Raw genomic sequence first — 12,332 nt, 5'->3', positions numbered from 1 at the left:
TTAAAATCACACTTGAATGTTAAATAACTGCTTTAGAAGATGTTTAGAATCTGAATCATCTCAACATTCCAAATGTAAGGTGGGAATTCTGGACTGGAGTAAACTACTTGGGTTTGCCACTGGGAAGGAAAATATGTCTCTGTGGGGTTTAAAGGCATGTTATCTGTAACTAATAAATGTTTTATCCTTTTGTTTGAGGACCAGGATTTTGAAAAACAGCCTAAAATCAGCTAGTGTTAGTGTCTTCTTAAAGCAAAGAAATCAATGGCTAGTTTGAGCTATGAACAATACTCATCTCAGCAAGTTGTAAGATAACTCTCAAAGTAGGGTGGCAGGCTTATTCAAAAGGCCAAGTCCTGGGCTCATGGGGGGGGGGGGGGTCTTTGTAGTAATTTCTATAAATGTGTTGCTGAATAAACTTCTGGGAAAGAAGGTTAGTGATACGAGATACCCCATAAAAATAAGATAGCTCAGGTTTTCTGGCATTATTTAATGTTGTTGGTACGTAAAGAGCAGCCAATTGATTACCAATGACTCTGGGACAGCAGCCACTGTTTCAATGGATCTTTCTTTTTCACAAAATAATTTTAAGCCCTTGACCATTTAGATGAAGCCATGGGTACCACTACCTTGAACTTGGAGCAGGGAGTTCTTCTTACATTGTCCAGCAGCAGCTTCTACTAGGCTCTTCCTGGACACTCTTCAACACAGAAGATTCCTCCAAAGATGCTTTACCCAGGCAGCCATCTTCCTGTTCATATAACCTCCAGTGGGGTAGCTGAAATTCCTCTAAGCTGTAAGCACAGGCTCCTGACTGGAGCAAGGCTCAGATAAGAAAGAACCCCCTAGATGTGAGTTATCACCTTCTTTCAGCTCACATCTCTTAAAACTCACAGTGATTGGCTGGGGTGGAAAAATATTCATAATTTTGTTACTTCTCACACCAACTACTGGAGACACCCAGCAGTTGTCAGCTCTGAGTTTAGGAAAACCTACAGAGCACAGAGAATGTAAACATAGATTATGCTAGCTACAGCATAGCTACCAAAACAAACACAGAATTTAACTAGGGACCAAGGATTAGCGTTCGACTCGAACATTGGGTGTTTGCCTGTTTGCCAAACAGCAAACAATATGTAGTGTTTGTGGCAAATTCAAAAGCTGCTGGAACACCGTTAAAGTTTATGGGGCAATAACATGAAAAATCAAAAGTGCTAATTTTAAAGGCTTATGAATATTAAGGGGAACCCCCGGTGTCAGGTCACCTTGAGGCGAGGTGACAGGTGCACACCGTAGGGATCAGGAGTGCACCGCAAGGTTGTGGACCCTACGGCTGACTGCTGCAGACGGGGGACAGATCCCACTGGGGTTAGAGTATAAGATTCCCTGGGGCGCGGAGTCTAAGAGCCAGCAGGTGTTCACCAGCGCCTCTAGTGGTGAGGATGGACTTGGCTGCAACTGGCTCTAGGTCGCGACCCCCAGGGTCCCCCAGCTCACACCCACAGTAGGCAACAGGAGGATAGGGATGGTGAGGGACAAAGCCAAGGTCAGGGCCACAAGCAGACAAGAATAGTCGGGTACACGCCAAAAGGTCAGGATCACAGGCAAACAGGGATAGTCAAGACACGCCAAAGTCGGTAACGGAAAACAGTAGCAGAGCACACGGCAGGAAACAGGAAGCTAACACACAAAGGAATACACAATGGTTGATCAGCACTGATGGCCTGCAGTGCACAGGTTAATATAGGGCTCCCTGATAGGGCCTGGGGTGGAGCCATGCTTAGAGGAGAGGTTATAAAAACCACCAGGTGGAAGTGGCTGACCTCTTAGTCTGAAGACATGAGGGAAGGTAAGCAAACACAGGAAGATCACTGCATAACCATGACACCCGGTGACGGGTGACCCCGTCCCCCTCTGACGCCACGGGGGCCCCTCAGGTATATTAGAGTTTTCACAGTGAAAACATGTCAGACGGCATGGAAGCGGGTCGGTTGCAGCTTTTTTTTATTTTTTTTTGGTCCGTCGGGTGGTGTGAACTTACACTGTGGGACATTTTTATTATTTTATTTTTTAATAATGGACTTGTCCCAAGTTGTCTCTTGTCTTTTTTTACAATTTTGACACTTTTTTGTGAAATGTTTGGGGTACATTTGTACTTCATTACCAATTCACACAGTGGGGAGGTCAGGATCTGGGGGTCCCCTTGTTAAAGGGGACTTCCAGATTCTGATAAGCCCCCAGACCCCCACAACCACCAGGTAAGGGTTGTGGGGATGAGGCCCTTCTCCCCATCAACATGGGGACAAGGTGCTTTGGGGCGGCTACCCCAAAGCACCCCCCCATGTTGAGAGCATGTGGTTTGGTACGGTTCAGGAGGGGGGTGCTCTCTCATCACCCCCTTTCCTGCGGCCTGCCAGGTTGTGTGCTTGGATAAGGGTCTGGTATGGATTTTGGGGGAGACCCCTACACCATTTTTTATTAAATTTGGCGTGGGGTTCCCCTTAATTTCCATATCAAACCAGAAGGGCCTTCTATGAATTTTAGGGGGACCGCCATGCAATTTTCTTGTAAATTTTGGTTCGGGGTTCCCCTTAATATTCATACCAGACCCAAAGGGCCTGGTAATAGACTGGGGTGGAGGGGTCCTATGCTCTTTTTTTCAATGAGTTTTATCTATATTGCCGAAACCCGACAACTCATTACAGCCACGATCAGTTTTAGATGGCAATCTTTCCTTTAGAAATGCCATTTTGCTGTGCCACTGTTCTAACCACAGGAAAAATGTGCCATTTTACAGGCATACTATAGACACCCCCCAGGCACGATATTTAAAGGAATATTTCAATTTTATTGTTTCATTTTAAGCATTAAAAAAAAATTACTGCTCCCAAAAAAAACCTCAGTTTTTAAAAAAAATATTATTTCAAAATGCATTAATACATGTTCCCTGGACCCGGGTCACCAAACACTTTTTATGACAATAACTTGTATATAAGCCTTTAAAATGAGCATTTTTGATTATTCATGTTCGTGTCCCATAGACTTTAATGGTGTTTGTGTGTTCTGCCAAATTTTTTACCTGTTCTGCTGAGAACCGAACAGGAGGGTGTTCGGCTCATCCCTACTAGAGACACTTGAACTTAAGGCATGGTCCCTACAGTTGACATGCCTATTTGTAGTCCTTGTAGCTGTGAACTATTTGGCCCATGCCTCCAAGTATACCAGGTAAACACATTCTTGTTTTGGTGTGCTAAATTATTATTAGCTGTTAGCCTCCTTGTCCTAAACATGGGCTATTATGTCAATTTAGTTTTTGACTCGGCTATAGTAAGCTCAGACTGATAGTATAGTTTTTCACCTGGTTTTCCCCAATCTTAACAGTCACAAACAAAAAAAAAAAGTTATGAATATTTAAATTTTCATTAGCCAATCCAGTAGGAGGTTTACACCACTGGTGCATGCTTGGCAAGGATATAAATATTTTGGACATGCAATTTGCTCGCTATCTTGCCTCAGACTGAGGCCTGAGGAGGTGCTGCTGTTAGGCCCAAGTGGTCCTGAAGCTGTCCTGCCTAGTCTGGAGGAAGCTGTGCCAAGGAGGAGACCCGGAGAGGCCCCTTGCTGGAAAAGACTGCTCGTCTCTCAGAAGGGCCTGGTGACTCACTTGGAGGATGCACTGAACTTTGGGAACGTGCTTACAGTGTTGCTGGGTCGGCTAAAAGGTTCTAAGAGACAATAAGAGCAAAGTGCACAGACTAAGTGTAGTGGGTGTGTAAACATTTATGAAAGAAAGACAATTAGCAACTCACATAAAGCAAGATGAAATATGTTTATCCTGAAATGGATTCCCAGCTTGGGAAGACACCAAGGAAACTATCACAATGGATACACTTTCTAAGGTGTGCACCCATCGTGCCATACTGATACTTTTATCCCTAAAGGGATTGTAAAGGTTTGTTTAAAAAAATTTTTTTTTTTTAAATAACAAACATGGTATACTTACCTCCTCTGTGCAAGCAAGACCCGCATTCCAAGGGGGCACCCGTGCGGGCGCGCTCCTGAGTCCTGCTGTTGCATCCATTGACACAGACAACAGGACTCGGCCCCTGCCCCCAGACTCCCGTGTCACTGGATATTATTGACAGCAGCGGGAGCCAATGGCTGCTGCTGCTATTAATCTATACAATGAGAACCCAAGACAGGAGCTGGAGCTGCTGGATTCGTTCTTGTTGCTGGAAAGATTGGGTTCAGGTAAGTAAAAGGGGGGGGGGGGCTCTGGCGGGCTGCTGCACTACAGATGGTTTTTCACCTTAATGCATAAAATGCATTAAGGTGAAAAACCTTGAGGGTTTACAGCCCCTTTAAAGATTAAAGATTTTGACACTGTGAAGCTGGACATTGACCTGTAATTGATCTGCTACAGTATTTGGGACCCCTAAACCTCACCTCCTTAACCATTCTGCATTAAAATTTTAAAAAGGCTTGCATCCAATATCCTTTCTCATCTCCCTCATTTTAGCCATGGACTCAGCCCTGGGGTGAAATGCTAGGATGCCCCTGGGAGGATCTTTCTTGCCTTTTGCCCCATACACACGATGAGATTATCGGACGAATGAACGTCCGTTTTTTATTGCATGCTAATCTCAGATCGAATCTGATGAGTTTACTAAAGTCACGAAAATTCCCACACGACATAAAAAAAATTCGTACGTGATGTCATGTGTTGTAATGCATTTGTATTGCATTTTCGAACGATAGCTGTACTGATTACACGAAAATCGTACGATCTAGCATCGTACGAAAAAAATTTCCGTGCACGTCCGATAGAATAATATCGGATGTACTGTTCGAATCGGCTCTCGAAAGCTCTGTACTAACGATCCGATTATCGTACGATCGCATCGAAAGCGGTATTTTCCGTACGATTTTCGTATCGTGTGTACGGGGCATTAGGGGTGTCAGAGGGGTGTTATAAGCTGTACATAGAATTCTGAATTTTTTACATCTGTAATAACTTAGGATATGTTTGCTTGTATTTCCAGTTGAGTGTTTGGGTCATAATGCCTCAGACCGGAGGACTCATCAGATGGTTTTAACTTGGTTTTCAGTGGATCTGGGCTTTGTATTGTTCTGATCCCTTCTAGCCATAAAATGTTTTTATAACATAGGGTTATCGATGGTAAACTTAAAGAATCATTGTGCAAAAATAAATAGCTCTAAGTAACTTGTTATTCCCAGAACCATAAACCCATTTTATACTCGAGATACTGTACTTTAGCTACAGGTTGTAGATCAAAACTAGCATCCAACAATCCAAAGTGGACACCCTGTAATTGACTCCTGAGATGGGATGGCAGTTCTCAAATCTGGAGCTTGAAATAATACCTACACAATATTGTCAATAGTATTTGGACACCTGCCTTTACACGCACATGAACTTTAAAGGCATCCCAGTCTTAGTCCATAGGGTTCAATATTGAGTTGGCCCACCCTTTGCAGCTATAAGAGCGTCAACTCTTCTGGAAAGGCTGTCCACAAGGTTTAGGAGTGTGTCTATGGGAATGTTCGACTATTCTTCCAGAAGCGCATTTGTGAGGTCAGGCATTGATGTTGGACGAGAAGGCCTGGCTCTCACTCTCCGCTCCAATTCATTCCAAAGGTGTTTTATCGGGTTGAGGTCAGGACTCTGTGCAGGCCAGTCAAGTTCCTCCACCTCAAACTCGCTCATTCATGTCTTTATGGATCTTGCTTTGTGTACTGGTCCAAATCATTTGGTGGAGGGGGGGATTATGGTGTGGGGTTGTTTTTCAGGGGTTGGGGGTAGTAGTACAATACTGCAAAATGGCCACTAGACGGAGCAAAAATCATGTAACAATTCTAGAGAATGCTAGAGGGAACTGGCAAATAAATGTAACCATTGGTTACATTTATTTGCCAATTCCCTCTAGTGTTCCCTAGAATTGTTACATTGAATCTCTTGTTACAAAGATGTATGTATTTCCTATGCTTCTCATTTCCATCTAGTGGCCATAATTTGGCCATAATGTGATATCTTACTACTGCCCATAATAAAAGAACATTCATTCAGAAGCGAAAATAGCCTAAAGAACATCTGTTAAATAGCTTAAGGAACATCTGTTTTTGCTTTATTGCACAGAACGAATGTACATACAGGTTCTCTGGATGAATGACTGTGCCGATTTTTCATTAATTAAAGTGTTTTCGTAAAGGATTTAAAAAAAATAACAAACAGGTCACACTTACCTGTTCTGTGCAATGGTTTTGCACAAGGCAGCCCCAATCCTCCTCTTTTCGGGTCCCCAGTGCTCTGGTCCTCTCCCCTTTGCTTTAGGGGTCCTCATGCATGCTCGCTCCTGAGCCAGCTCTTTGTGAGTATAAGACACAGAGAACCCTGCTCAGCCTTGCCCCCCCCTCCCCCCCAGTCCCCTCTATACTGGCTGGGATTAACAGCAGTAGGAGCCAATGGCTCCTGCTGCATCTCAGCCAATGAGGAGGGAGAGACCCAGGAGAGCCGTAGCTCCCGTTCGCATGCTGGATCGAGATTGGGCTTAGGTAAGTATTAGGGGGGCTGAGGAGGGAGCTGCACACTGAAGGTTTTTTTTACCTGTAAAACAGTAAAAACCCTTCAGCCTTCACAACCGCTTTAATTAAAAAATAGATCCTCTAATCTTTTCCTGAAAATAAAATAATTTCAGTTCAGGAAAAATAAGACTGGGGAAGAGATAATTATAGTATATGTACACCCAATCACTAATAATTTTTGAAAGCTATTGTCAATCCTTTTAAATCTGCGTCTTTTATTCAAATAATATCAGATAATCCTGCCATGAAGGTCCTTGTGTAAGCACTTCCTGTTATAGAGTGACAACGCCTTTTCCCTGTCTCCAAGTTCTCCTGCGTTGTCACCTTTTCACAATTTTGCCCACCGAAGACTACAAGTGATTGACAAAGCACAGATATGACCCACTGATGTCACCATCAGAAAATCTAGCCCTGGAAATTGTTTTTAAATCTCTATTCCTATAACCAATATACCATTATACAGTATGACTATGCAAAAATAGTGAATTGCAATAGCAGCTGTTATGAGTAAAGTCTGTAATTGCATCTTCAACTCACAGCAGAACATTACAGCAAGTGAGATCCATCTACTATGTTAAGGGATCACAAAAAAGAAAGAAATAGTAACTGTTCCTAAAAACTATATAGAGTATCATATAGGTGTAAAGCATACATTTCAGGAATCAGTCAATCTAGGCATGTATAAACTCTTCCTCTGTCACAAATGCAGTACAAATACACTATAATATACTATAAACTACATAAAAACACAATTTTTTTCACCAACATCTTTACAGCCACACATCTCTCCTTGTCTGGTATTGCTTTGCTGGTCTTGTAACTGATATTCACGGTGCACGTTTGACTGCTACTGATGTAATGCAATGTTTTATTAAAGTGCAGGTAAAGTTTTTTTAAACTGTCGGTCACATTGCAATATTTGTATTTCTTGCATTCCCTTTAATCATTTATTTTTTCCCATATACACTATATTACCAAAATTATTGGGACACCTGCCTTTACACGCACATTAACTTTAATGGCATTCCAGTCTTAGTCCATAGGGTTCAATATTGAGTTGGCCCACCCTTTGTAGCTATATCAGCTTCAACTCTTCTAGGAAGGCTGTCCACAAGGTTTAGGAGTGTGTCTATGGAAACGTTTGACCATTCTTCCAGAAGAAAATTTGAGAGGTCAGGCACTGATGTTGGATGTGAAGGCCTGGCTCACAGTCTCCAACACTCCAAAGGTGTTTTATCGGGTTGAAGTCAGGACTGTGCACACCAGTCAAGTTCCTCTACCCCGAACTCCTTTATCCATGTCTTTATAGACCTTGCTTTAAGCACTGGTCCAAATCATTTGGTGGAGGGGGGATTTTGGTGTGGGGTTGTCTTTCAGTGGTTGGGCTTGGCCCCTTAGTTCCAGTGACGGGAACTCTTAAGACCTCAGCATACCAAGACATGGTGGACAATTTCATGCTCCCAACTTTGTGGGAACAGTTTGGGGATGGCCCCTTCCTGTTCCAACATGACTGCGCACCAGTACACAAAGCAAGGTCTATAAAAACACGGATGAGTGAGTTTGGGGTGGAGGAACCTGACTGGCCTGCAAAGAGTCCTGACCTCAACCCGATAGAACACCTTTGGGATGAATGAGAGCAGAGACTGCAAGTCAGGCCTTCTCGTCTAACATTAGTGCCTGACCTCACAAATAAGCTTCTGGAAGAATGGTCAAACATTCCCATAGGCACACTCCTAAACCTTGTGGACAGCCTTCCCAGAAGAGTTGAAGCTGTTATAGGTGCAAAGGTGGGCCAATATAAATATTGAACTCTACAGACTAAGACTGGGATGCCATTAAAGTTCATGTGCATGTAAAGGCAGGTGTCACAATACTTTTGATAATATAGTGTAGCTCCAATCCTCAAACAAAAGGCCCATACTTAGTTTTTGTCCCCTGCTGACACCAGCCCTGTAACAGGAGCATGGTTGTCGTTCCAGCTCCCAAACTAGCTTGACAAAGCACACCTGGTGCTTACTTGCTCACATAATAGAAATTCCTCCTGTTATACTCACTGTGGAACCTAAGGGGGTAATCCTCCGCATTGTGTAAAAAGACAGTTTGATCCTGTCTTCTCCGATCCTCCCTCCTTCAACTGTCCCCTGATAATTTCCTGATAATACAGAATCTATGGAGTCAGGCTGCACATGCTCAGTTTGGTGTATGTTGCTAGAGAAGGTTTTTTTTCTTGGGAGAGTGCATGTGAACAGCACAGAGCCAATCAGCACTGTCCGGACAGAGGGCCACATGGATTGCAGTCTCATAGCACAGCCAGAAAACTCCTCCTATAAGACACTGATAGAAGTCACAAGACTGCTCTAGCTGCTGATGAGAAAAAGGTATTTAGCAGTTTATATTTTCTAAAATAATTGCATTTCCATGTTTTGTGTACTGTGGGAGACCTGATCTAGTGAATGCAGCATCCTTGGTTTAGTAACACTTTAAATGAGCATTTAGCTTTACTTTAAATGTCAGCTTTGAAACTTTCTAAGTCGGCTGAGGCAGAATTACCTGTTGTACACAATATATTAAAATGTGGAGGGATATTTGCAAATGATCAGAGACTTAAAGAAACCTAGATCCTGATAATTCAGGTGGCTGTCATTGCTGATCTTTCATTCTAAAAAAGACAAGTTGATTGCTTTCATTCCAATCCAAAGGTGTCATTACTAGAATCCTTGACCCAAAATGCATAGGCTTACTTTAATGCCCCGTACACACGATAGGATTTTCTGACAACAAATGTTGAATGTGAGCTTGTTGGCTAAGGCCCCTTTCACACATGTGGACCGTATGTCCGTATTTCATCCATCCGTTTGCGGATGAAATACGGACATACATGCATCCCTATGGGATAGCGGGTGTCTGCGGATGAACATCCGCAGACACCCGATATCGTCCGCCTCTGCTATTGTCCGATTCTGCAGACGGAGGAAAATCCTATTTTTCTATCCGTCTGCAGAGCGGATCGGATGAACACTGACAGACGGTCCATGTTCATCCGATCCCCCATAGAGGAGAGCAGAGAGCTGACAGGGCGGTTCCTGCACAGTGTGTCGGGACCGCCCTGTTATCCGACAACTGAGCGATCCCCGCTGAGCAAGCGGATCATCACGGGGCAGATCATTACTGATCCGTCCCGTGTGAAAGGGGCCTAAAAGTCCGACCGTGTGTATGCTCCATCGAACATTTGTTGTCGGACTTTCCGCCAACAAATGTTGGCTAGCAGGTTCTCAAATTTTCCACCAACAAAACTTTGTTGTCGGAATTTCCGATCGTGTGTACACAACTCCAACACACAAAGGTTCACGCATGCTTGGAATCAAGCAGAAGGAGCTGCATTAACTATTGAACTTCCTTTTTCTCAGCTCGTCATACGTCTTGTACGTCACCACGTTCCCACACTCATAATTGTTGGCCAACATTTGTATGCAAGACAAGTTTGAGCCAACAACCTTCGAACAAAAATCCACGGTTTTGTTGTCGGAAAGTCTGATTGTATATACGGGGCATTATTCTGACTTTACTTTCTGTGTACCTGATATAGGTCAGTAGCCCAAAACTGGGAATGAGCACAGATCTGGTTTGAACTTGGCTTCGAACCAAAACCTAGAAGGAACTTATCACTCCTGCCCACTGTCATCCAATCAATTGTGGCCAGGACATTTCCCTGCCTGTAGACAAAGGGGTGGGAATGCTGTTGATATTATTGACCTGCGATGGCCATATGGTCATGTTAGGTCAATGTCATTGAGCTATGAATGCCCTGGCCTCAGTTGATTGGGTGGCAATGGGTGGGAGTAACAGCTTCCTTCCGGGTTTCGTCCAAACCTAAGTTTGGACCATACCTGTGCTTATCCTTACTTGAAATATAAGGAAAAAAAAGAGAAAACAAAGCAACAATGTTTCCAATGACAACACTCATACTGCTATAAGTACAATGTTCCTATACATTTTGGTTTGTGGTAGTGGAATTAAGAAAAACATGGTGAAAAAAAGCGTAGCTGCCCTTGAAGAGCTAGGGAATATGAACTATCACAATCATTAAAGGCTTGGAAAGTTAGGAGGCAGCTATACCTGTATATGTCTAACCGGGTACATGCACTGTTATATTCCGAGAACCTTTTTCAGAAAATGAATTTAATCGACAATATAAAAACAAATGACTAAAATACATAAAACTGATACCTTATACAAGCCTGTCATTACGTCGTGTCTACACAAGGCACAAAAAAAATAATAATAATACATTTGCTTGCTCTACACTATGTAAGCATGCTTTAAGTGTTTTAATTTGAGCTGTCAAGCACACATCACTCACACTCTTCGTCCAAGCTCAGCTTACGGCCATGGTAAATTGCACTAAGAAAATTGAGCATTAAATGAGGGTAATTAACTTTGCTCTTTAACACATTATTTTTTCCTAACACCACAGACCACTCGTCACTCCATCCTATAAGTATATATGCAGATGTGGAACAAAAGTTAATGATCTGGCACCAAGAAAAATAATCCAGACTTAACTCTTTAAGATGCAAAGCCGTGCTAGGTTGTTCGTGTGTTTTAAGCCTGCACAACACATAAAAGGTACTACTATACATTAAGAGACAGGCAGTCTGGTGCTATAACAGTTAAGAATTCGATTTGTTGTAAAGTTATATCCTTGAGGCATTTCCTGCCTTTGAAGTGGGAGAGACACAATTGCAAGTTCCTCAAAACACAATGCAAGAATCAGATTGCATTAAGGAAATTTAATTAGAAATAGCTGTTGAGCTTTTTTTTTTTTCTTTGGGAAGGGGAGGAAATAATTCTCACCTGCTGTCTGGAAAGTCCCCTGTATGGCTTCTATCTCCCCGGTCTCAGTGCAGACCCCCTGCCCATGCATAAGGGTCTGCAGGGGTTTTTCGGCACCTTTGGTGGGATAGCAGCGCAGCCCAGAGCCACATCGGGCAGTGTAGACCCCACATGGCATCCCTTTCTGTAGGGCACAGGTGGCACAGCACCCACAACCGGGTTCTTTCACCAGTTCCAGGCACCCAGTAGGGTCCAGACAGCGAATGAGCTTCTCCTGGGAGCAAGGAGGGCACTGTATGGCATCATCTGCAACTCCAAGAGATGCCAGGGAGATGAGGATTAAGGCAAAGCGGTAGTGCCCAAGCATTGTGTGTGGCTGGCCAGTAAGGTTAGAGGTGAATTAGAGGGTGGGCAGATCTGGCAGACTGGTACAGCAGTCACTCAGCAGTCAGCACACAGGAACATGAAATGATCCAGCCTTGACTGTGCTCTCCATAGCAAGAATGAGGGGGGACTGAAAATTTACTGCACTGAGCAGATAGATGTGGACTTTATACTGGCTGCAAGCCACTCCTATCTCTAGTCCCATTGCCAGAAGAAAGGGGGAGAGTGTGGGGATGGTGAACGAGACAAGCAGAACTTATAGAGCAGTGCAGTCGAAGAAACAGAGCAAAAGAAGATCAGAAAGAATTAGAAGAAATGCTATAAGGAATAATGAATACATGCCAATGCAAACAGCAATAATGATGTCTAGCAACCAGACATGTCTGCAGTTTAGAGGAGGTAAAACAATTCAACATGATTAGTCTTTGGTTGGTGCAGGTAAAAGTGCCCATAGACATGAGATCTCTGTCTGCAAGACGTGCCTTATTTAAAAGAAGGTGAATACGGGGAGC

The 12,332-nt window shown here is 43.4% G+C and overlaps 1 protein-coding gene across 2 annotated transcripts in view; it reads right to left on the bottom strand.

The window, feature by feature from the left end:
• Positions 1–11,967, bottom strand: part of IGFBP4 (insulin like growth factor binding protein 4) — an 86,438-nt gene extending 74,471 nt beyond the window's left edge. For both annotated transcript variants that reach the window (XM_077459854.1, XM_077459855.1), the window contains exon 1: positions 11,458–11,967. In XM_077459854.1, coding sequence (XP_077315980.1) covers positions 11,458–11,803 — 346 coding nt within the window. In that variant the 5' untranslated portion in view covers positions 11,804–11,967. The remainder of the gene's footprint in view (positions 1–11,457) is intronic.
• Between the last annotated feature and the right edge of the window lie 365 nt (positions 11,968–12,332).

Source organism: Lithobates pipiens, unplaced genomic scaffold (genome assembly GCF_037356315.1).
Source record: "Lithobates pipiens isolate NorthernLeopardFrog02 unplaced genomic scaffold, aLitPip1_a1.2 Scaffold_28, whole genome shotgun sequence".
Classification (NCBI taxonomy): domain Eukaryota; kingdom Metazoa; phylum Chordata; class Amphibia; order Anura; family Ranidae; genus Lithobates; species Lithobates pipiens.
This window is presented reverse-complemented; position numbering and strand designations above follow the sequence as displayed.